We start from the raw sequence: 24,779 nt of genomic DNA, 5'->3' as shown, positions 1-24,779 counted from the left end.
TTAATTTTGAAATCGTCAAAAAGTACTTCAGAAAGGCCTTTTAGACACAATAAAAATCGCTTAAACATGCATCTAAAATGTCCAGGACAACACATTATAACAACGATTCCGAAATAACTTCAAAATAGTCGAAATGCGCCTGTCCGAAATGAAAAACGACCCTAAATTAAGCCAGAAATCATTTAAAAATACTTGTAAGGGCCAAGAAAAGACAAAATAACAAATAATTCCAAATTATCGCCAAAAAGACGTTTAAAGGTTTCTTGGTCCTAATAAAAAATATTCTCAAATTAGGCCTTAAATCGATTAACAAAGATTCTAAGGACCAAGAAGACAAAATAACGAATAATGCAAAGTTATAAACTTGAATCCGACGAAAAGCCTTTAAAAGGTATTTTTGCCTAAATAAACAATAATCCTGCATTAAGCCTGAAATAGTTAAAAAATGCTTTTAAAAACTACGATAGGACCTATAGCAAACAATCCCTAACTAATCATGAAATCGCCAAAAAATGCTTCGGAAAGTTCTTTGAGGCACAATAAAAATGACCACCTATTTAGCCTGAAATCGCTTAAAATGCTTCTAAAATTAACCAGGACCGTAAGCTATAAGAACGACCCCAAAGTAGCCTTGAAATTGTTGAAAAGCTCTTCTTCATCAAACAAAAGTTCAAATTGATTACACATTAAGCATCAAATTGATTACAAATTGCTTCTTACGACCAGCAAAAGACAAACTAAAAAATAATCCCAAAATAAACTAAAAATCGACGAAAAGCGCTTCTAAAGGCTTTTTAACCGAAATAAAAAGATATCTCAAATTAAGCCTGATAACGATAAAAATGCTTCTGAATAGACAAAACGACTACTTGTTAAGCGTAGCTACCATTACCCCCCCTTCTCACCTTTCCGCTCTTTCCCCTCCTTACCCAAAAAAAATTCCATTTCATTCCCCTACCGTCCCTTCATCAATTGTAGAACTATCGTTTCAAAAAAAATATTAACATAAATGTATGACCGCATATCAAGGTCAAGACTAAAACCATGAGATTAGCCTATTTCATAGGAACGGGGCCTTCCCCCGAAAACCCGCGCTGAGAATCGCGGCTAACACGCTGACAGACGAACAACGTCACTTGTAGTACCTTGCAAATCGTAAGGGTCTGCACAATGTCGTCGTCCTGCCAGTAAAAATAAGTTAGATTTAAACTTCTCGGTCGGTGGTTATCTACAGTAGACGGAGGAAGAGGCACAATTTGTGTCTAAAACCCAACCAGACGCGTCGCTATCTTAATAAGTGGTTTTTGCAGTCTCTTTTTGTCCTCTATGGTTCAAATGTACAAGTACCAGCGACCCAAGCAACACACTTTTCGCATTTACGGTTGCAGAAACTTATTTATGACTGAAATTAGTCATAAATCGGTTACCACAACTGGTTTGTAACAACTGTGCTTGTTGGGGAGCCACATGCCCTGGCGGGTGTTGTGGATTCGAATCCGGTTATATTCTCAGATTATAGCTTGGTTCGACCCATGCACCTTACGGCATTGGACAAAAGTTAGGAGTCAAAACGACTACTTGTTAAGCGTAGCTACCAATATCCCACCCCCCTCCTTACTTTTCCGCTCTTTCCCCTCCTTCACTAAAAAAAAATTTCATTTCATTCCCCTACCGTCCCTTCATCAATGGTAGAACCATCGTTTCAAAAAAACATTAATGCTTCTGAAGCCAAAGAACACACAAAATAGCAAATAATGCTAAATTTAGCTTGTAATTGGCGAAGTCCTGCTATAGGCTTTTTGGTATGAATAAAAAATAATCTCAAATTAGGTCTGAAATTGGCTAAACAGTATCTAAAAACTAAGATAAGAAACTTACCACAATAGATCAAAATAATGGTCGTAGTGGTCTAACCTTCCGACAAAAAAAAGAAGAAGATAGGACACAATAGCCGACAATCCCCAGATAAACCGGCAATCGCCGAAAGGCACTTCGGAAAGGTCTTCTTATCACAATAAAATTGGTCAAAAATTGAGCCTCTAAGCTTCTAAAGGCCAATAAAAGACAAAATAGTAAATAATCTCAAATTAGGCTTGAAACCGGCGAAAAGTGCTGCTAAAAGCCTTTTGGTCTAAACAAAAATATAATCCCAAGTTAGGCTCAAAATCGCTTAAAAAACTTGTAAAGACCAAGACAAGAAACTATGGCAAACAATTCCCAACTAATTATGAAATTTCCAAAAAATGCTTAACAAAAGTATTTTAACCGATAGAAAAAAAGAATCCCAAAATAAGCTTAAAATCTATACCTATAAAGAAGGATTTCTGTCTGTCTGTCTGTCTGTCCGTATGTTCCTTATAGAATCGAAAACTACTGAACCAATCGGCATGAAAATATGCATGTAGAGGTTTTTTGGAGCCAGGAAAGGTTTTAGTGATGGTTAGAAACCCCTCCCCCCTCTAAGAGGGGGGCTCCCATACAAATGAAACACAAATTTCTGCATAACTCGACAACTAATCAAGCAAATAGAACAAAATTTGGCATGTGGGTGTTTTCGGTGACAAGAATTTATTCTATGGTAAATTAGTACCCCTCCCCTCTTTATAAGGGGAATTATAACTCCTCTCCTCTTTAAAAGGGGGGGCTTCCATACAAATTTCCTCATAACTCGAGAACTAATCAAGCAAATGGAACCAAATTTGGCATGTGAAGGTTTTCGAGAGCAAGAATATTTTCTATAGTAAATTAGGACCCCTCCCCACTTTAAGAGGGGGGGGCTCCTGTACCAAAGAAACACAATTTTCCTCATAACTCGAGAAGTAATTAAGCAAATGGAACCAAATTTGGCATGTGGGTGTTTTTGGAGACAAAATTTTTTTCTATGATGAATTGGGACCCCTCCCCACTTTAGGAAGGGGGGCTCCTATACAAATGAAATGCAAATTTCCTCATAACTCGAGAGCTAATCTAGCAAATGGAACAAAATTTTGCATGTAAAAGTTTTCGAGGGCAAGAATATTTTCTATGGCGAATTAGGACCCCTCCCAACTTTAAGAGGGGGGGGGGCTCCTATACAAACGAAATACAAATTTCCTCATAACTCGAGAACTGATCAAGCAAATGGAACCAAATTTGGCACGTGGGTGTTTTTGGAGACAAAATATTTTTTTATGATAAACTGGGACCCCTGCCCAATTTAGGAGAAGGGCTCTCATACAAATGAAATTCAAATTTCCTCATAACTCGAGAACTAATCAAGCAAATGGAACAAAATTTTACATGTGGGTGTTATTAGAGACAAAATTTTTTTATATGATGAGTTGGGACCCCTCCCCACTTTAGGAAGGGGGGCTCCCATACAAATGAAATACAAATTTCCTCAAAACTCGAGAATTAATCAAGCAAATGGAACCAAATTTGGCATGTGAAAGTTTTCGAGGGCAAGAATATTTTCTGGTGAATTAGAACCCCTTCCCACTTTAAGAGGGGGGCTCCTATACAAACGAAACACAAATTTCCCCATAACTCGAGAACTAATCAAGCAAATGGAACAAAATTTTACATGTGGGTGTTATTAGAGACAAATTTTTTTTATATGATGAGTTGGGACCCCTCCCCACTTTAGGAAGGGGGGCTCCCATACAAATGAAATACAAATTTCCTCAAAACTCGAGAATTAATCAAGCAAATGGAATAAAATTTTGCATGTAAAAGTTTTCGAGGGCAAGAATATTTTCTTTGGTGAATTGGATCCCCTCCCCACTTTAGGAGGGGGGGCTCCTATACAAATGAAATACAAATTTCCTCATAACTCGAGAACTAATCTAGCAAATGGAATAAAATTTTGCATGTAAAAGTTTTCGAGGGCAAGAATATTTTCTATGGCGAATTAGGACCCCTCCCAACTTTAAGAGGGGGGGGCTCCTATACAAACGAAATACAAATTTCCTCATAACTCGAGAACTGATCAAGCAAATGGAACCAAATTTGGCACGTGGGTGTTTTTGGAGACAAAATATTTTTTTATGATAAACTGGGACCCCTGCCCAATTTAGGAGGGGGGCTCTCATACAAATGAAATTCAAATTTCCTCATAACTCGAGAACTAATCAAGCAAATGGAACCAAAGTTGGCATGTGAAAGTTTTCGAGGGCAAGAATATTTTCTTTGGTGAATTAGAACCCCTTCCCACTTTAAGAGGGGGGCTCCTATACAAATGAAATACAAATTTCCTCATAACTCGAGAACTAATCAAGCAAATAAATGGAACCAAATTTGGCACGTGGGTGTTTTTGGAGACAAACATTTTTTCTATGATGAATTGGATCCCCTCCCCACTTTAGAAGGGGGGCCTCTAAACAAATCATATACAAATTTCCTCATAACTCTAGAACTAATCAAGCAAAATGGAACAAAATTTTACATGTAAAAGTTTTCGAGGGCAAGAATATTTTCTATGGTGAATTAGGACCCCTCCCCACTTTAAGAGGGGGTGCTTCTACACAAATGAAATACAAATTTCCTCATAATTCGAGAACTAATCAAGCAAATGGAACCACATTTGGCATGTGGGTGTTTTTGGAGGCAACCATTTTTTCTATGATGAATTAGTACCCCTTACCTTTTCAAGAGGGGGAGCTCTCATACAAACGAAATACAAATTTCCTCATAACTCTAGAACTAATCTAGCAAATGCAACCAAATTTAGCAAGTGGGTGTTTTTGTAGGCAAGAACATTTTCTATGGTGAATTAGGACCCCTCCCCACTTTAAGAGGGGGGGCTCCTATACAAATGAAAAACAAATTTCCTCATAACTCGAGAACTAATCAAGCAAATGGAACCAAATTTGACATGTAAGTGGTTTTGGAGGCAAGATTTTTTTCTATGGTGAATTGAGACCCCTCTCTTCTTTAGAAAGCGAGTTATGGCCCATCTCCCCTTTAAGAGGATGGGCTTCCATACAAATGAAATGCAAATTTCCTCTTATCTCGAGAACTAATCAATCAAATGGAACCAAATTTGGCATGTGGGAGTTTTAGATGGCAGAAATTTTTTCTATGGTGAATTACGACCCCATCCCCTTTTAAGAGGGGGAGCTCCCCTCTATAAGGAAATTTGAATTTCATTTGTATGGGAGCTCCATACAAATGAAATTCAAATTTCCTTATAACTTGAGAGCTAATCAAGCAAATGGAACCAAATTTGGCATGTGGGAGATTTTGGAGTCTTGAATTTATTTTACGATAGTTAGAGACCTCTCACCCCTGTGGTAGGGGGATATGGACTCTCATACAAATAAAACAGAAATTTTTGCGAAACTCAAAAACTAATCGAACTCGAGAAATTTGAGACTCTTCCATAAAACATTAGTCAATACAAGACCACAAAAACTATCTATAGTAACACTAGATCATTCAGGACGAGACGGTCGCGAGTGTTGCCGGTGTCCCGCCGTTGGAAGCGCCGCCCACTGGGGGGCTTGCAAAACTCGAGATTGTGACAAAGATCATCTGAGATTCATGATTTATGTACAACACAGGTTAATTTGTGGCAATACGAAGTTTGTCGAGTCAGCTAGTCACCTATAAATGCTGCTTTTAAGGATCAAGAAAAGACAAAATAACAAATAAAAAAAGCAACCAGCCGCTTGTTGACAAAGCGGCGAAGAAAAGGTCACAAAGAGCAAATCAAAAAGATAATGACGGGACGATTAAAAGATGTCGAGAAGACAATATTAAACAATATTGAACAGATACTAAAAGATCGAAAAAGGTGACAAAAATGGCAGAAAAACCTTATTTCTTATTAAAAAAAACGACAAAGGAATGTCAGAAAATAGGACGAAGCAACGGTGACGAGGCGACGAAAAGACAATAAAAAAAGCAATGAAGCGTCGACGAGACTATAAATAACAGCGAGAAGACGACAAAAACAGCGAATAAAGTTTGCAAAAATGCCATAAAAGTTAAAAAAACAATACCTAAAAACAGGACGACAACAAGATGAAGAAAAAGTCAACGAATATATGACGGGAAACAATAAAAGAATGGCAAATAGAAAGCGGACGACGTCTCAAAAAAAAAAAAGAAAAAAAGTAGTGAAAGTTCCATGAAGAGACCACAAAGGCTCACGCTCAGACGATCACAATACGATAAAAAGATAAGGAAAAAGAAAAAAACTGTCAAAACGAGAATGCCAAAACAGTAAGATAGTCCAAAAATGCTAAAAAAGACGACGAAAATAGAAGTAAAAGGCTACTAAAGAACGACAAAAAGACGATGAAATTACGACAAAAACGGCATAGCACCATTACACAAAACACCAAAAAATGACAAAAATTTCAAAAAAGGACGACGGAAAGAAAACGAGCAAATGACAAATACACGACAGTGCAGTGCAGCGACACGAACCGACAACGTAAAGGTGACGAAAAAATGGTAACGAATAAAAGGCGACAAAAATAATGGGAATAATGATGACGATTTTGGCGAAAAGAACTTTGCAAAAAATGTTAAAACCGTCAAAAACACAAAAAAGTAAACGAAAATATAACGAAAACAGACGACGAAAAAGTGTCAGCGAAGAATTACAAAAAGACGATGAAATGACGGTAGCAAAACTAGTGTAAACCCGTAATAAAAACCAAAAAAAAAAACGAAAACAAAAATACTACGAAAAGGGGACAAAAGACAGTGAAAACTGATGGTGGAAAGACGTGACCAAAGCAGCAGCAAAAATAGGCCAATAGGTGCCTATTAACGGAGAAAATTGCTTGTAAAACGGTAAAATTTATGCTTCAAATCAATTTTTAAAGCAAATAGAGCAACATATGATATTTACGTATTTTGATAGTATCAAAAAGTTTGTAGAACACGTCGAACCTGTTAACTGAGGTTTTGTGTACATAAAGTTTAAAAAACTGATTTTAAGGGGGTCACGGCAGAAAGTCAATTATATCTCGCAAACCGTATGATGCAGATACTTAATATCTTCTCTCTTTCTAGTTTTCTTTTCTCTCATTTTGTCCGGTTTTTTTTATTTAATTTCTCATTTTAAGTTTGCCTGATTGTCTATATCATTTCGATCCGTCGTTTTTCTGCTTTTTTTCGTTTACCCATTTGTGTAAAAACGGTGTTTATTTTATTTTTTTCGGTGCCTCTTTTTCTATAGATAGATTCAGTAGGATCGTTGCACTAGCCCCGTGACTGTTCTGTACTCTAATAGTCTGACGATAAAGAAGGGTCAAGTCTTAGAAAGTCGTCCAACGCTTTGCTTCTTTTTGTTCCCTACTTTTTCCTACTTCTTCTAACCATCTCTTTCTTAGCTATTCCATTTTCCCCCTGTTTTGTGCCGTATTTCCACTTTTTGACATTTTTTTCTTTTGGTGTGTTTTCATTTTCTTTTCTGTCAACTTTCTTCTCTTGTCTTTCTTCTACTTCTACTTTTTCAATGGTCCTCATTGGTTCTTTTCTCCGTTGCATTTTTCACTTTTTTTGCTTTTTCACTCATTTTCTATGCCGTTTTTCGTTGTCGTCCGTGCCGTTCTTCCCCTCATTTGTTCACCTTTTCTGTCATGTTCTTTTTTTTCTTGCCCGAACTTTCGTTTTGCCCTTTTTGTCTTCCGTTTTATTGTAGCTCGCTCCATTTTTTCCTTTTCTCCATTTTGCTGCTCCCGTATTTCCTCCTCACCAGATTATAGAGCATAATTTAGGCTATCTTTGTGCAAATCTGAAAAGTGGTAAAACGGAACAAAATCGGGACGAAAACTAGAAACTCGGCGCAAAGGAGCAGCACAAAGGAAAAAAGAGCCAACAGTAGGCCTGAAAAGCAGAGCACAAAAATAAGGAAAACAAGGGAGTAACAAAGCAAAAACGGCACCAGAAAAGAGAAAAATTGGTCCAAGGAGCAAAACCTGGCTTAAAAAACGGGTGGAAACAGGCAAGACCGTATAACAGAATAAGACATAACATGAAAGTGACATGAAAATAGAAACGGGACACTAAAATGGCAAGACGGGACGAAAAAGAGAGAAAACGTAACTAAGAAGGTGAAATTTTCTGAACAAAAATAAGAAAAAGGAAGTTTTACTGTTACTGACTTTTTCGCGGTCAAACGTAAACTCTATTTTAATTAAAGCAGAGGAGCGTTTGGTGCGAAAAATGTTATGGTGGTGCGAAAAATGGTGCGATTAAATACTGGGAAAATTTCGATGTGCAGCTATAAATATTGGGTAGTTTGTGGTAGTGGGACTCCAACCCACAATTTCTCGGTTGGTGCCCGAGTGCTTTACGCATTAAAGCTATACAACACCCATGTATTAATTAGTCTCAGATCTAGTTTTATCCCTACCAGTCCAAGCATTCCATCAACATTTTTCGCACCAAACGCTCCTCTGCTTTAATCGAAATGGAAACAGGAAGAGAAAGGAGTAAAATCGGGACAGCTGAGGAAAACCGGAACACGGAAAGAGAACAAATGGGACAGAAACAGAGACAAAAAGGAACCGGCAAACGATTAAAAAGGAGGCTGAGAAAAAGCGGAAAAAAGAACGTTTCACGAGATAAAGAAAAGGCGATGGGGCAGAGATAGATGGAGGGAAAAAGAGGGAAAAACGGAACACGGAAAGAGAACAAACGGGAAATTAAAGGGGTCAGAAAGATACCAGAAAACGAGAGACGGGACAGAAGAAAAAGGAAAAATGTAACGAGTAGAAGCAAAAACGGAATGCAAGAAAATGGAAGAAAACAAAAAAAACGGAAACTCAAAACAACAAAGGAGACACAATCAGGATCAGGAAAAATAGGGGAGTAACACAGGAGAAACGGTACCAGTTAACGGTACTAGTCTAAGAGAAAGAAGAACACCCTGACTTAAAAATCGGGAGACCAGGAAAGACACTATAACAGAATAAAACGTAAAACGAAATAGAAACGAGAATAGAAACAGGGTAGACCGTTTTTAAAAGAGAAACGTAATTTCATTACATTTTAGTCGCCTTTTCAACGGTTTTTCATCTTCCTCTTGCAATCTTTGCTTTGTTTCTCGCTTTTCTGGCGTGTTTTCAACGTCTTTTTTTTAATTTCTGTAGTCGTTTTTAGTTTTTGCATTATTATAGTCGTCTTTTTGGCATCATTTTAATCTTTTCGATGTCTTTTAGTCATTTTTAAGGTGTTTGTTTTTACAAGTAAATACGTTTTTTAGCAAATAGACATTTTTGGTTCCTCTTAACGGTGACTTTATATTATCTGTTGGCCATTTTTTAGTTTTTTTTGCATTTTTGTGCGTAGTCATTTTGACGTATTTTCATCATATTTTGGATGCCTTTTCGACGGTTTTTTGTCTTTCCGCCACCCGGATGGGACATGAAACAAGGAAAAATGTGACTGAAAAAATCTGAAACTGGATTTGAATATATGAAAAAACGGAAGATGAAAGACGAAACGCGGAATAGAAGAGGGGTAAAACGGGACAGTTACAGCCTCGAGAGAAAAGTGAACCAGATAAACAGAACAACAAAACAGCAAACAGGAAAAATGGTACAAGAGGGAAAACAGTAGAGAAAGACGAAAACGGAACAGAAAAAGAGGTTATATGTGACATAAAAAGAAGGAAAAAGGAAGAAAAAACAAGGAACACGGAGTGAAAGCAAAACAGTAGAGTCTCTTCGAGCTCAAGAAATTAGGTAAAAGGACACTGAAAAAGAGAAAAAAGCATGAGCAGTACAAGAGGTTGAATAAGACAAAACAAGCGTAGACGAGAAATAAAAAGAAAGGAAATGGAAGGGAAAGGAAGGAAAATATGCCTGAAAAGGAAACAAAATTGAATAGAAGAAAATGAAAAACGGAATAGTTAGAAGACGAGATAAAGAGTAGAAGAATGGAGAAAAACGAGACAGTTAAAAGGGATACAAAGGAAAGCCAAACCTGGGTGCTGAATTTCGTTTACGCAGCAGTCTAATTAGCAGACTTCGCAGCCAGCTGCTAGAGTCCAGGACGACAATTCCCAGCCGGCTGAGGTTTGAACATACGTTGACTGGCTTGCTTGTTAGACCAGTGTGCTGTACCTTGAGGGAGGTGTAAGGAAGATAAATGGGGCTAAGAAACAAAACAGAACAGAAACAAAGAGGAAAACGGAACAGAAAGTCAAAAACGGGAAAGAAAGTGAGGTTGAATGATAAGTAACAAAGGAACAAAAAAAGGTGAAGGGTGGAAAATGGGACAAAAACAAAATTTCAGGACAAAAATGAACACATATGGGGGCCAGAAAATGAGGAAAAATGAGACTGCAAACAAGAGAAAAAGCAACCAAAAAGTATTTGTAGACGTGGCATTAAACGTCTCACTCAGGGCCGTAAGGAATAGGAAAGAAAACGTGACGGGGAAAAAACAAAAATAGAATAAAAGAAAAAACAGAAGATAAATCGCGACAGAACATCGAGGGACCACGAGGGATGAGTAAAGAGGAAAAATGAGTGAGGAAAAGAGGAAAAAAAGAGAAAATCGAAAATGCAAAACAGCAAAAGAGGTTAGACGAGACATAAAAAAGAAAAAAAAGAAAACGAGACACAAAAGAGGGACGGAAAATATAACAGAAAGGAAGGAATAAAAATGGGTTAAATGGGACGAAACATGAAAAGACGGGAGGGAAAAGAGGCAATAGGCGGGAAGCGGGACAAAAAGGAAGGAAGAAATGTGACAAAATGGGGCAAATAAAGGGGCAAGGAAAAAAGGAAAATCAAGATTGAAGAAAAGGAAAGATGGGAAGGGATGGAAAACTAGAAAAGAGGTAAATCGGGACTAGAACAGGCCTCCCAGTTGGCCTCGAGGTAACACGCTGGTCTAATAAGCCAGCCGTCGTATGTTCGAATCTCGGCTGGGAGAGGCTGTTAGAGTCAATAGGATCGTTGCACTGACCCCGCACTGTCCTATATTTTAACAGCTGGTTGCGAAGTCTGTTGTATAAAAACAGAAGGTCAAATTTCGATAACGGAATTAGCACCCAGGCTTTGCTTTTTTTTTGGGTCTAGAAAAGAGAAAAACGAGACAGAAAAAGCGGAAAACACGAGCAGAACGAAAGATTGCAATAATAGAGAAGAAAGAAGGAGAGCAATTGAAAAACAACGGTACAATACAAGAGAATGAACGGTCCAGAGAAAAAGGGAGACTTGCTACGGGAAAAGATAACTAGAGTAACAAAAGGAAGAGCGAAAAACAATCGAGAAAAAACCTTGATATAACCTTTAACAGAATGAGACGAGACACTGGACAGAAAAGGGGTCAAAAAACGGGACAGAAAAAGAACAATAACGGGTGCAAAAGATTCTAACTATGGTCCTTTGTCTATTGTTATTGGCTCGTCATGTGCCGTCTTTCGTGTTTCATCTTTCCTCTTGCGTTGTTTAGTTTTTTTGTCCCTTTTCCCAGCTTTGTTCCACGTCTTGTTTGGCAGTTTTGTCGCTTTTTTTACTTTAATCGTCGTCTTCTTAACCTTATTTACCATTTTTGTTGTTTTTCTATGCCTTTTGTTGGTGTTTTGCTATCTTTTTGCGATATCTTTATCATCTTCACACCGTCTTTTCATTTTCGTTTTTGTCATTTTTATCGTAATTTTACATCTTTCTAATGTTTTTCGACATAAAGTCGTTTTTGGTTGGTTTTAATGGCGTCCTTTCATCGTCTCTTTGCCACTTTTTTCGTTTATTGACGTTTTTGCGTAGAATGTTTGCCATTTTCATCGTCTTTTTGGTGTTTTTTGCTTTGCTTTTGTGACGTATTTCGGCTTTTTATGACGTTTTGATCAACTGTTCAGACCTTTTTTTTAATGTATTTACAGCGTTCGTCGTCTTTTTGACGTCTTTTCCTTCTATTTCCATCCCATTTTGATCGCACTTTTCATCATTTTTGCGACATCTTTCGAGCGCTTATTTTTGCTACCGTCTTTCTGTCGGCTTACTCTAGTTGTACTCCATTTGTTGTCGTTTCAGGAACTTTCGGTCGACTTTTGAGCATCTTTAAGTAGTTTTAATAGTTTCAAAATTACGTTTGAATCGGTTTTAAAACGTTTTAGGGTCTATTTTTTAGTTTTAATCGACTTATTTGACGTTTTTTGCCGCTCTTTGAAACATCTTTTTGGCCTTTTTGATGTCTTTCCGATGACATTTTATTGTCGTCGTCTTTCAGTAATCATTTGATTGTTTTCTAAGGTTCTTTTTCGAAATTTTCGGTTGTTTTTTAACTTATTCTACTTATTGTTTTGGTATCTTAGTTCGTCTTTTCGTCATCTCTTCGTCGTTTTCATGTTTCCGTTTCTCGTTGTTTCATCATGTTTCTTCTGTAGTTGTGTCTGTAGTTTTTGTCGCCGTTTCTGCTCATTTTGATCGCACTTTTGTCGTATTTTTGCGTTTTTTCCGACTTATTTCTTGGTTTTTAACGTAATTTAGCCGTCTTTATAATATCCTTTTGGGGTCTTTAGGCTCTGCTTGTGTCCCTTTTAATGTCTTTTCAGCGTCCTTTTTGTCTTTTTGGCACTTTTTTTCACATCTTTCTAATGTTTTTTCACTTTTTTCTTTATCTTTACTCTGATTTTCTTTCTTACCTGTCCTATATTCCCTTGTTCTTCATAAGTATTTTCATTCTTTTCTGAAACAATTCATGTCCCGTTTTTTTGTGTCCCATTTTATTTTTTTCCTTTTATATGTTCCATTTCCCCAGTTTTCTCACTTTCTCTTTCGGTTTCATTGGCCCTTCTTTCCTTTTCCTCACTCCCTTTGCAAGGAGAGGCCTACCAGCCAACTCAACAAGGAAGGAAGCAACAGTCAGTGGTCTTTCTGGGCCAGCTCAAGATCGAAAAGGGAAGTTAATACCAGAAGCGTCGCAAAATTGCTTTTCGCTTTTTTTAGAAAAAAATGAAAAACGTTAATAGTAAAGAAGGATAAATTACACAACACAAAGACAATCAATCAAGGGAACTCGCTACTGTTCTCACAGACTCATTCGGTGGTAATCCATCGCGCAGGAGAGGTTCCCAAAATTGACACTGCTCAAGCTCATGAATACCCAAATCAAAACATGAAGAAAAGGGAACGCCGTTAAAACGCAATCGGCACAATAAACTGACGTCGACAGACGAACGTCTGTCATCTGCCCCAGGAAAAAAACTCGCCTCAGAATGAGGCGAGGGTTTGACTGATGGCGCACAGCCAGTCTTTTCTGTTGTCTAATGGAATTCAAAGCTCGTCTATCATGTAGGCAAATTTCTGGCCCGACGGAAAAACGCAATCCAGACCCAGTGGGTCTGGGTGGGTGCCTGGCTTGGTTGCTTGGGACATAAAATATTCAATATTCGCTGGAAATGAATTCCAGCTGTCTTCTCTAAATGGGTTTTCCCCGTTCCGGTCTTTTTTGCTACCCAATCGGTTATGAAGGAACAGTGAAATCGAATCACAGGACATGATTTAAGTGCGCCAAATGAATTTCAGTCGGATTTCAGTGTAAATCTTTCGTCAAAACGCGTAACTGATACGCATGAATCATCGCTGTTGTTGGCGCTCAATTTACTTACCGTGCAATCGTTATCGCCCACGTAGCAGCAATCGCCGGATACGGACGTGGCCACCCACAAGTGATCCCCGGAGACGGCGTTTTCGCTCCAATCCGGGGTACAGCGGATCTGCCGTCCGTGCGGGTCTGCGCTGGATTTTCTGAAACGAAAGAAGCGAACGGAAGGTTAGGGTCGGTCGAGGTAATTTTCAGTTTGTGGAAATTTATCACTTCATAATTCGGTGCGACGTTTACCGTCGTGAGACGAAGCAAGGCTGGTGGGTGGGCGAGAAGTTTGTAGGGTCTTGGAATTAACTGTCTGTGAAGAGTTCGACGTTTATTAAAAGCTAGCGAAGTTAACTTATCGTTTAATTAAACGACGGTACGGTACGTTTGCTGATGAAGTGCTAATTTATTCGTTAAATACCTGAGCTTGAACGGGAGCAGGGACCGATCTCGGTAACGGATGGCTTTTCTCCGATCGGCCCAACCTCGACCGAAGCGTTTCGCTGGACCTGCACCGGCGGCAGTGGCCGCGGCGACGAGTGCAGGAAACTTCCATTCGGAGGCGGAGGTGCGACCAAATGTTGGGCCACTCGGGGAGCAAGCCGAGAAATCGGAACCGGACGAAACCGGACAGCTGCAACTTCGCCGATAGACGCGAGCACTGCAAGCCGGCCGATGTCGAATGCTGGCAGCGTTGGACAGCTGTCGGCGCACCAGACAACTGCCAACGACCGAGCAGGACTTGGTAATGACCGCTGGCGGTGGTCGGCGGCGTTTCTTTTTCTTCTTGGTTTTACTTTCACCCGCGAATAGTGATCCATAGCAGGAAAAGCACAGACTGCTGGTTGTCGCACTGATTATCACCATCGTTCATTGTTTGTTTGATTTTCGGGTAATTTAACCGACTATTCGAACTGAGCTATATCGTTGAAATGATAAAGTGATTTATTCTTCTGATTTTTTTATTCTGTCTGTCCCGTTTGCTTCTTTTTTCTTCAGTTTTCCTCTATTTTTGAATTATTTTTCTTTTTGAGTGCCGTTTCCCAACAAAAATAAACGGCGCAAAGACGATTTAAAGACCTCAATATATGACAAAAAGACAACAGACTAGATTTGACTTGAAAAGAACGTCAAAAAAAAGCGACAACAATGCCAAGAAAAGATATCGCCAAAACGCTGTGAAAATCAGACAAAATGACGAAAAAAACACACTGAAAAGAGGACGGGTATATGTCAAAATAGGCCAAAAACTGATAAAATAACCGCAAGACGATGAAAACAGAACAATAAAAAATACACAAAAACCAATAAAAGAAAACAATAACGGCAAAGCACGACAAAAATACTCAAAAGATGACAATAATACCCGAAAACAAACATGACTAAAGTACCACAGAAAGATGACAACTAAAAACCGAAAATATAGTAAAAAGATGTCAATAAAAGTAATCAAAAGCGTCTTTTTGTCGAAAAACATTCGAATAATGCAAAAAAGCGACGAAAGCGCTTCAAAAAACGATAAAACTTAAATAAAAGGACGACGTAAAAACACCGAAAGAGATAAAAAAGCGAACGACGTTAGAAGGACGTCACAATATCACCTAAATTGCGCTAAAAACCAAAAAAAAAGACGACCGAAACGAAAAAAAACCTCGCAAAAGAGGGCGGCAGAAATGCCAAAAAAGATAACAGAACAACGAAGAAAGACCACAACAATGCGATGAAATACAGCGATATGGCAACAAAAATACATAGAAAATACATCAAAAAGATGGCGAAAGACTGACGACAAAACAACGCCGAAAAGGCTCGAAAAGACGACGCAAGTACGATAAAAAGACGACAAACAAAAGCAATTCAAAATGTTTTTTTAATGCTTTAAAATACGATGAAAATGTCATGGTCCTGAAAAGACAATAACAAAGGTAAAAGACGACATAAAAATGCTAGAAGAATGAAAAAAACAACTAAACTAAACGCTAAAAACTAAAAAAAACGTAAGAGAAGAACGAATCCGCTGAAGATACAACAAAGATACAGACAAGAAGACATCGGAAAAACGTTCAAAGAATGTTACAGGGAGAGACTAAATTAGACGATAAAACATAACGGGGTTTTCCGCTTTTCGTTTTCGCAGACTCATTTCTCCTGTACCGTTTATCCTCTTTTTCTGTTCTGTTGTTCTTTTGTTCCAGTCCCGTTTTGGTCTCTTTTGCAGCCTAGATATTCCTGACTCCTTTTTGTCTTGGGTTTCATTTTTCTGTCCGATTTTCCGCCTTTTCTTCCGTTTTCCCTTTAAGTTTGTCCCATTTTTTCAGTTCCAGTCGCGTTTGCTTTCACTGGCCAATCATTCACTGGCCAATTTTTTTTCCATTTGTTACATTTTTCGACCGTTTTCCTTCCGCTTTCGACCGTTTTCGACCGTATTCCTTCCTTTTTCCTAAATTCTCCATCTTTCTCTGTCCCGTCGGCTTTTTTTAGTCTCCATTTCAATTGTTTCATGATTACTTTTTCCTCTTTCTGTGTTCCACTTTTCCTGCTTTCGAATTGCATTTTTTGTTGCTTTGTCACATCTGTCCCGTGTCTGTCTCTTCTGTCCCATTAATTGTCTTTTCTCTTACATTTTCGTTTTCTTCTGTCTAGATTTCCATTTTTTAGTTCCGTTAAAACGCAATCGGCACAATAAACTGTCGTCGACAGACGAACGTCTGTCATCTGCCGCAAATCTGCCTAAGAAAAAACTCAGTGCCGTCCTTTTCTGTTTTCCATTTCTCGTCGGTGCATCCTCCTTTCTGTTTCTTTTTTCTGCCTTATCCTGTTATGTTCTTTATTCCTCTTCTGTTTCCTCTTTTTTCTCATTATTTCTCCTTTTCAGTCACATTTTTCCTTTTACTCTGATCCCCTTGTTACCTTTTTTCACTGTACTATTTTACATCTCTTGCGTACACGTGTTTCTTATTTTTCTCTAGAACAGTCTTCTCTTTTTATCTTGTTTTACTCTTTTATGTCCCATTTTGTATTTTACAGGCTTGTTTTTCCTTTAGTTCAATTGTTTCCTCTTTTTTGTTCCGTATTTTCTCTTTTCTGTACTGCTTTTCTTAAGTCTTTGATTTGCCTTTTCTCCGTCTCGTTTTTCCTCGTTTCCCTGCCACTTTGGTCTCCTTTTTTGTTCCGTTTTTCTCTTTTTCAGGTCCTATTTTTCGTTTTAACTTGCCCTTTTTCATTATTGTGTCTCGTCTTTCCTTTTGTCCCTTTTTGTGTGTTATTTTCTTTTTATCTACTTTTGTTTTCCCTTTTTTTATCTCGTCTTCCCTTTTCCTGTCCCCTTTTCTGGACCCGTTTCCCTCATTTCTGTTTCGTTGACCATCTTATTCTCTTATTGTTTCTTGCTTTTCTTGTCCAGTTTGCCTTTTTTCAGTCACGTTTTTCCTCTTTCTGTGGACAATTTTTCCTCTTTTTCTGTCCCGTTTTTTCCCCTTTTGCCGACTCTCTACCCCTTTCCTGACCCCTTTTTATCCTCTTTTTTGTCGTAAGTTTTCGTTTATTGCCCGACCTTTTCTTCCGTTTTCCCTTTTTCTGTTCCGTTTTCCCAGTACTTGTCACGCTTCGTACCTTTCACTTTCGCTGTCCAATTTTTTTTCCATTTGTTAAATTCTTTTTTTTCATTTTTTTCTATCCCGTCGTGAAACCTATCTTTTGTTCATTTTCTTTTTTTCAGTCTCTGTTTAAATCGTTTTCTGGCCTCTTGTTATCTGTGCTGTTGTTCAGTTTTTCTTCTTTTTAGTTTCGTTTTTTCGTGGTTTTGTATTTTTGTCCCTTGTTCTCGTGCTCTGTCCAGTTTTTCTTTATTTTCTGTCCCACTTTTTTCTCTGTCCCGTTTTCACATCTTCTGTTCCGTTTTTGGTCTTTTATTTCCCTTTGACTTTTTTCTACTGTCTAGATTTGTATCTTGTTAGTCCCGTTCTTTCCCGTTCTTTACTGTCCCATTTTCCTGGCCCGTTTCTGTTCTCTTTTATAGTTCATTTTACGTCTTATTTCTGCGTTTTTATTATTTTTCTGTTCCGATTTTACTCTTTACCAGTCATGTTTTTGGTCTCTTTTACAGTCTTCTGTAAAAGACTCTGGTTGTTCTTGACCGCTCTGTCTTCTTTTCTTTTCCCGGTTTTTTGCTTTGTCAGTCCAATTTCTTTGTCTTTTGTCTTTTTTCTTTATTCTTTTTTTTTGTCTCTTTGTCTGTCCAGGTTTTTCTATTTTTCGTCCCGTTTTCCTCCCTTTCCTTCTTCCGTCACATTTTGCCACTTCCTGTTTTTTTTCTGCTTTCGTTTCTTTTTTCTCCGGACTGTTTTTCCTCTTTACCTTTACCGTTTGCCCTTGGTCTGTCCTCTTTTTCTGTTCTATTTTCTTATTTGCAGTCTCGTATTTTCTTCCGTTTTACCCTTGTACTGCCCAGTTTTCCCTATTTTTTGTAGCGTTTCCCCTTATTCGGCGTGCCATTTTTGTTATTTTCCTCTTTTCATGTTCCGTTACATCGGTAGGTAAACCGTTTCTGCCAGCCAACCAACACTGACAATGTAAGCAAAAGTCCATTTTTATGTCGTCTGTCCACATTCTTTTCGATGCTTCCTGTTTTTATATTTTCTTGTCACTTTTTTCCTTTTTCTGTCCCGTTTATCTTTTATCTCATTTATTCCGTTACCGTTTCAACTGTCCCGTTTTTTGGCATCCTTTTTCTTTTTTCTGCTGTCTAGATTTTTATTTTTTAGTCCCGTTTTTCTTCCTTTTCTGTTCCATTTTCCCCGCTTTCCAGCCCCGTTTCAGTTCTCTTTTCTGTTTCGTTTTACATCTTTTTCTGTAATACTTTCTTTCCTGTTCTCTCCCGTTTTCTAAGTCAAGTTTTACTCTTTCTCTGGACCGGTCTGAACCGCTTTTTTGATACCGTTTTCCTTCTTTCCGGACCCATTTTGGACTCTTTGGCTGTTTCGGTTTTCCTGAGCCTTTTGTGGCTTAATTTTTTTGTCCCGAGTTTCCGTTGTTGTTCGATTTACCGTGTTTTCTTTCATTTTTTTTCACTTTCTGTCTCGTTTTGATTCTATTTGTTACATTTTTTTCTCCCATTTCTCGTTTCCTAGCTTCTTTCTGACTACTTTTATGTTCTATTTTTGCCGTGTTCCGTTTTTATGCGTTTCTCAGTTCTGAGTGTGTTTTCTATAGACCCTTTAATTTCTTATTCGAATCTTGTGGTTTTTTTGTGCTTGAACGGATTTGATGTGATTCACGCGGATAATATTCATTCTTGAAAAAGACTTAAATACCAAGTCCAAACGTCGGAAAGAATAAAAAAACTGCGCAGAACTTTCCATAACAGACTGAAAAGCCAGACAAAAAGTAAAAAAAACTTCTTATCCTTTTGGGTCCCAAGTTTTCGTTTTTCATTCGTTTTCCCCTTGTACTGTCCCGTTTTGTCAATTTTTCTGTCCCGTATCTGTTCACGTTTTTGTTTCGTTTTATGTCTTATTCTTTCGTTTTTCTGGTACCGTTTCCCTATAGTGCTTTCCCGGTTTACCTATTTTTCTGATACGTTTTTCCTTTTTTCCAGTCTCTTTTTTTCTCTTTCACAGTTTTTCCTGACCCTTCTGTCTCCTTTGTCTCGATTTACCGTTTACCGTTTACGATTTACCGATTCTGTACCGTTTTCCCAGTTTTTGTCACTTTTGCTCTCTTTCACAGTCCCGTTTTGGTTTCTATTTGTAACATTTTTCTTTTTTTTCTGTACCGTTCCTCGTTTTTTAGCTTATTTCTGACTCCTCGGATGTCCCGTTTTTTAATCTTCCGTGTTCCTCCGTGTTCCGTATTTTCCTCTTTTTAGTTCAGTTTTTTGTCTTTTCTTGTATCTTTTGTTCCTTTTTTGTTTTCCGTTTTATGTCTTTTTTTGTTCCGTATTTTCTCTTTTCTGTACTGTTTTTCCTTTTCTTGAGTCCCAATTTGCCTTTTCCTTAGTCCCATTTTTCTTCCTTTTTTATTTCCCATCTTTTCTGTTCTAATATCTTTCCATTGTCTCGTTTAATTTCATTTTCCTCTGCATTCCTTTTTCACCATCTCGTTTTTGCTCGTTTTCCGATCACTTTTCTCTCCTTTTTTTGTTCCGTTTTTTAAGGCGTTTTAAATTGTTCCTTTTGTCCTTATTGAGTCTCGCCTTTTCTTCTGTCCCGTTTGTGTGTGTGTTATCTTCTTTTTATTTACTTTTGATTCCATTCCCTTACATTCTCCCTTTTCCTGTTCCCTGCCCTACCCCATTTTCCCTCATTTCTGTTTCGCTTTACATCTTACGATGCTATATTTCCTTTCTTTTCTGTCCGGTATGCCTTTTTTCATCCCGTTTAGCCTCTTATTGCTTTCCATTTTCCTGTCTTGTCGTTTCTATTCCCGTCTTTTTTTGTTTTACGTCTTATTCCCTCCGTTTTTCTTATTTTTCTGCTCCATTTTTCCCCTTTTGCCAGTCCTGTTTTACTTGTTTTTTATTCAACTTTTTCTGCCTTTCTGTCGCTCGTTTCCTGGCTTCTTGGTGACTCCTTTCATCTCTCGTTTTTTCCTTTTTTTCTTCCGTTTCCCTTCACTCTTCATCCCTCTCTGTGCCATCGTGTTTTTTTTTGTCTCGTGAAACCAATCTTTTCTCCGCTTTCTTCTCTTTTTAAATCGTTTCCTGGTCTCTTGTAGTTTTTGTTTCTGTCTCGTTTTTTTCTGTCCCACTTTTTTCTCTGTCCCGTTTTTTCCTCTTCTGTTCCGTTTTTGGTCTTTTCTTTTCCTTTCTTCTTTTTCTTCAATCTAGCCGTTTTGTATAGTCTTTCTTTTCAATTTAAAAACGGAATTTCAGTTGCTTGGAGCCATTTTTTGACTGTTTTATACTTTTTTCCGTATGATTTATTCGAGAATCAATTTTTGCCTGAATTTTACGAGACTTTTTGATTTATTGCTTAGCATTTTCACGATCATACTATAAAATTTACGAGCATAAAGGAATCAATTAGTGTGATTACTGTCTCTCTCTCTTTGTCTGTCTCTTTTTGTTTGCATTCTATAGCCAGACGAAACTAAATCAACAATCCATTAATTTTCCGCCGCATATTTCGTGAGTGCACACACAATGCAGTGCACTGCACGCACATTCACAGTCATCCACCGACTCCACCCATCTGGCCACAGGACACCACCCCATTAAACCTGAATCAATCAACCTGCTTGCTTGCTAGTCTGCTGGTCGGTGTGGTGCGCTGCGATAACGCCCAACTACCGGTAGCTTTTCGGAATATAAAGCCCTCATTACGTCCCTAATATTTACGTTTATTTGTCAGGAGTTATGAATTTTGTTTGAACAGAGAGCCCTTCGCAGGTAGGCAGACAGGCAGGCAGACAGGTGCAGTAACACTCATTAAGCGTAATGTATACATTCGGGCGGGCATACATATGTGGCTCAATATTACAGGAACCACAAGAGAGAACAGATGGTCTTGATTGGATGGTGGGCCGGGAGCTCGGGCGTGTCAAAAGCAGCCGACCCGACCCTAGTAGTCAGTGGCGGGCCCCTGGACACGCGATTTTCGAAGCCTAGCTTTATGCAACACACGCATCGAACTCACGCGATTGTGGGACGGAAGGCATGGGCGTTCTGTGTATGCGTGCGTGTGTGTTTTGTTCGAGTAAATTGTTGACTGAGGTAATGTAAATCGTTGGCTCTAAAGTCCGGTTACGGTCACTAGCGCAAGCCAACTAGCAAATGAGGCTCCGGCGAGCCTTCCTCTGTGGAATATTTAATTAGAGCTAACCACTTCAACGTGTAATTTGAGGTAATTAATTTGAGCTTTCAATGTTGCCCTATTTTCCAATTGAAATTGCATTGAAGAATGCACAGAAAAATTTCCGAGAAAATTTTGTAATTAAAGCTTCCGGTAAAAAATCGAATTACGTTTGCAAAAATGTACATTCCATCCAAAAACAGGATATTTGTTACACCTGTCCACATCCGTAAGTGGGATATGGATGGTCCTCCCTCCCCAGTTGCTGTAAACGGCGACCGCAAGCTGTTGCTTTATTAGCTGATGACAGCCCGAAATACGGACGATGCCATGTACCTCTATAGAAGCTGTCGTCGATGCTCGTGCGCTGAGTATGGGTCGATAATTGCGAAATTTACGATACGAGAAACGTGGCACGGACGGTGCCAGGGTACGGTATGAGGATTTACGACATCACCGGTGCGCGCGGTGTGATAGGCAACAAACAAGGATTAACCGCTCTCGGATGCTGGGGTAATAATGATTTTCCACCGAGCAGTAAAAGCTGTCGGCGTTGTCGGTGGGTTTGCTCATCCGGTGATTTCGGCGGGGCAACAGCTTGTGGCAGTTGAAGTAGTTTAACCTCCGAGCGGATTTAGCCCGGTTGGTACACACGTAATGATGCTTGACACCTGCTGCTGCCATTTTTCCGGGATTATATTTAAATCGAGTTTAGTACCATAAAAGGTTTTGTCTAAAATAATGAACTTTTTGGTTTCCAGACTCTCGCAAAAGAGTGATCGGATGGTTTGTGTATTCAGTCACCAAATGGAATCAGTTTAATCCTTTTGATATTGGAATTTTCCAAAGTTTATATCATTTTATGGGAGATTTTCGAATGTCTTACATTGAAATATAGTTTTTTTGAATTATTATTAAAGAACATTATAAATAGCAAAAGTCCCAGGTTGCTTCTCTGGGGCACACCACGACTCAGCTTAATAAAAGATCCCTAACAACTCACACATAGTTTTCTATCGTAAATATAAATATACAAGTTGAACCATTCGGTTGATTAACGCAAAAATAGCCAAATTACGAAAAACTTTTCAAAAATTTACTATTCAACCAACATCCAACAATTAGTTAGAACGCAATCAGTCGAAGGAAATCAGGAAACGTCACATAAACTAGGAAAACGGGATAGAAAAAATAGGAAAACAGGACAGAACAAGGGAAAAAACGTAAGAGAAAACGAAAATTTGAGACCAAAAAGGACACACAAAGAGGTCAGGAAAAACGAAGCTGCAAAGGAGAAAATAGAACAGAAAAAGAGGGCACAAACAGAGGGTAAACGGTCCAGAGAAAAAGAAAATATGTAACTATAAAACTAGAATAAGACAAAGAACGAAACAGGAGAAAGGAGAAACAGGACAGAAAAAGCGGAAAAATGTGACAAAAGAAAAGAAAGAAAACGGGACGAAATAGATAAAACCTGAACAGAAAAAAGGTAGAAAAATGACGAAAAATGTGTAAAGAACAAAAGACACAAGAAAAGACAAAAATCTGGACTAAAAAGAGGAAAATCTGAAAATACGGGAAATAAGCTAGGAAACGAGAGACGGTACAGAAAAAAATGTAACGAATAGAAACCAAAATGGAACTGTGAAAGAGAGCAAACGCGACAAAAACTAACAAAAACGGTACAGAAAAAGTGCGAAAACGAAAGAAAATACGGTAAATCGGGACAAAAAAGGAGACGAAAGGATCAGGAAAAACAAAGACTGTAAAAGAGAGCCAAAAAGGGACTGGAAAAAAGGAAAAACGGAGCAGAAAAATTGGAAAACCGGGGAAGCAACATAGGGAAAACGGTACCAGAAAAACGGAGGAATAAGACATAAAACGAAGCAAAAAAGAGAAACAGAAATGGGACAGGAAAATGGGACGGAAAAATTTAGGAAAACGGGACAGTGCAAGGGGAAAACGGATGAGAAAACGAAAACTTGGGACCAGACAGGGCACAATAAGTTGTCTGCTATGGAAATCCGCACAGTTTTTGTTACGACGTTTCGCATTTATATTTAAGTCTTTTTCAAGGATTGAATATTGTCCGTTTAAATCAAATCAAATCCGTTCAAAACAGAACAAAAAAAGACGAGAAATAAAGAGAAAACGATATAGAAAAAGGGGGAAAACGGTCTAAAGAAAAGGGAAAACCATAACTATAAAAACAGTATATTCATAAAACGTCACAAAAAGGGAGAAACGGAACCGAAAAAAGCGAAAAATGTGACACAAGAGAAATGAAGGAAGAGATGAAACCTTGGACAGAAATAAGGCGGAAAAAGACGAATAACGGAATAACAAACTAGACTGATAAAAGCAAAAACAAACCGAACACGGCAGAGAAAAAATAGAACATAAAAGGAGTCTGAAAACAGCTAGGAAACGAGAAATGGGACAGGAAAAACGTAACATATGGAATCAAAAGAAAATGGAGGAAATGCGAGAAAAACTGTAAAAACGGGACAGAAAAAGTGAACAAAATAGAAGAAAACGCGGAAAATCGGATAACAACGGAAACTCGGGACAAAAAAAGGAGTCAGTCACAAAAGGCTCAGGAAAAACGAGACTGCCAAAGAGACCAAAACGGATCTGGAAAAGAAGGAAAACGGTATCAGAAAACAGTTCAGACCGGTCCAGAGAAAGAGGAACAATCTGATTTAGAAAACGGAAGAGAACAGGAAAGAAAGTATTACAGAAAAAGACGTAAAACGATACAGAAAAGAGAACTGAAACGGGACTGGAAAAGGGGGAAAATGGAACAGAAAAAGGAAGACAAACGGGGCTATAAAAAGGTGAAAATCTAGACAGCAGAAAAAAGACAAAGGACGAGAAAAAACGGGACAGTCGAAAAGGTAACGGTATAAATGTGAAAAAAGATAAACGGGACAGAAAAAGGAAAAAAGTGACAAGAAAATATAAAAACAGGAAACATCGAAAAGAATGTGGACAGACGATATGAAGATGGACTTTTTCTTCCTTTGTTAGAATTGGTTGGCCGGCAGAAACGGTTTACCTACCGATGTTTTCTCTGTGACGGAACATGAAAAGAGGAAAATAGGAAAAATGAAAACAAAAATGGCACGCCGAACAAGGGGAAAAGCGACAAAAATTGGGAAAACTAGACAGGACAAGGGGTAAAACGGAAGAAAATACGAGACTGCAAATGAGAAAATAGAACAGAAAAAAATGGCAGACAGAGGGCAAACGGTAAAGGAAATAAGGAGAAACAGTCCGGAAAAAAAAAGAAAAATGTAACTGTAAGAACAGAATATAACAAAACGAAGCAAAAAAAGGATAGGAAAAGCGGTAAAATGTGACAGAAGAAAGAAAGGAAAGAAAACGACACGAAAAAGATAAAAACCTGGATAGAAAAAGGGACGAAAAAAAGGACTAAAGAAA

At 38.3% G+C, this 24,779-nt stretch overlaps 1 protein-coding gene across 1 annotated transcript in view; it reads right to left on the bottom strand.

The window, feature by feature from the left end:
• LOC128746445 (eye-specific diacylglycerol kinase) overlaps positions 1-24,779 on the bottom strand; it is a 173,289-nt gene that overhangs the window by 99,007 nt on the left and 49,503 nt on the right. Inside the window, exons 3-4 of the mRNA XM_053843493.1 lie at positions 13,967-14,413; positions 13,562-13,700 (exon numbers count right to left, since the gene is read on the bottom strand). Of these exons, the coding sequence (XP_053699468.1) occupies positions 13,562-13,700; positions 13,967-14,413 (586 nt within the window). The remainder of the gene's footprint in view (positions 1-13,561; positions 13,701-13,966; positions 14,414-24,779) is intronic.

This window comes from Sabethes cyaneus, chromosome 1, assembly GCF_943734655.1.
Source record: "Sabethes cyaneus chromosome 1, idSabCyanKW18_F2, whole genome shotgun sequence".
NCBI lineage: Eukaryota > Metazoa > Arthropoda > Insecta > Diptera > Culicidae > Sabethes > Sabethes cyaneus.
This window is presented reverse-complemented; position numbering and strand designations above follow the sequence as displayed.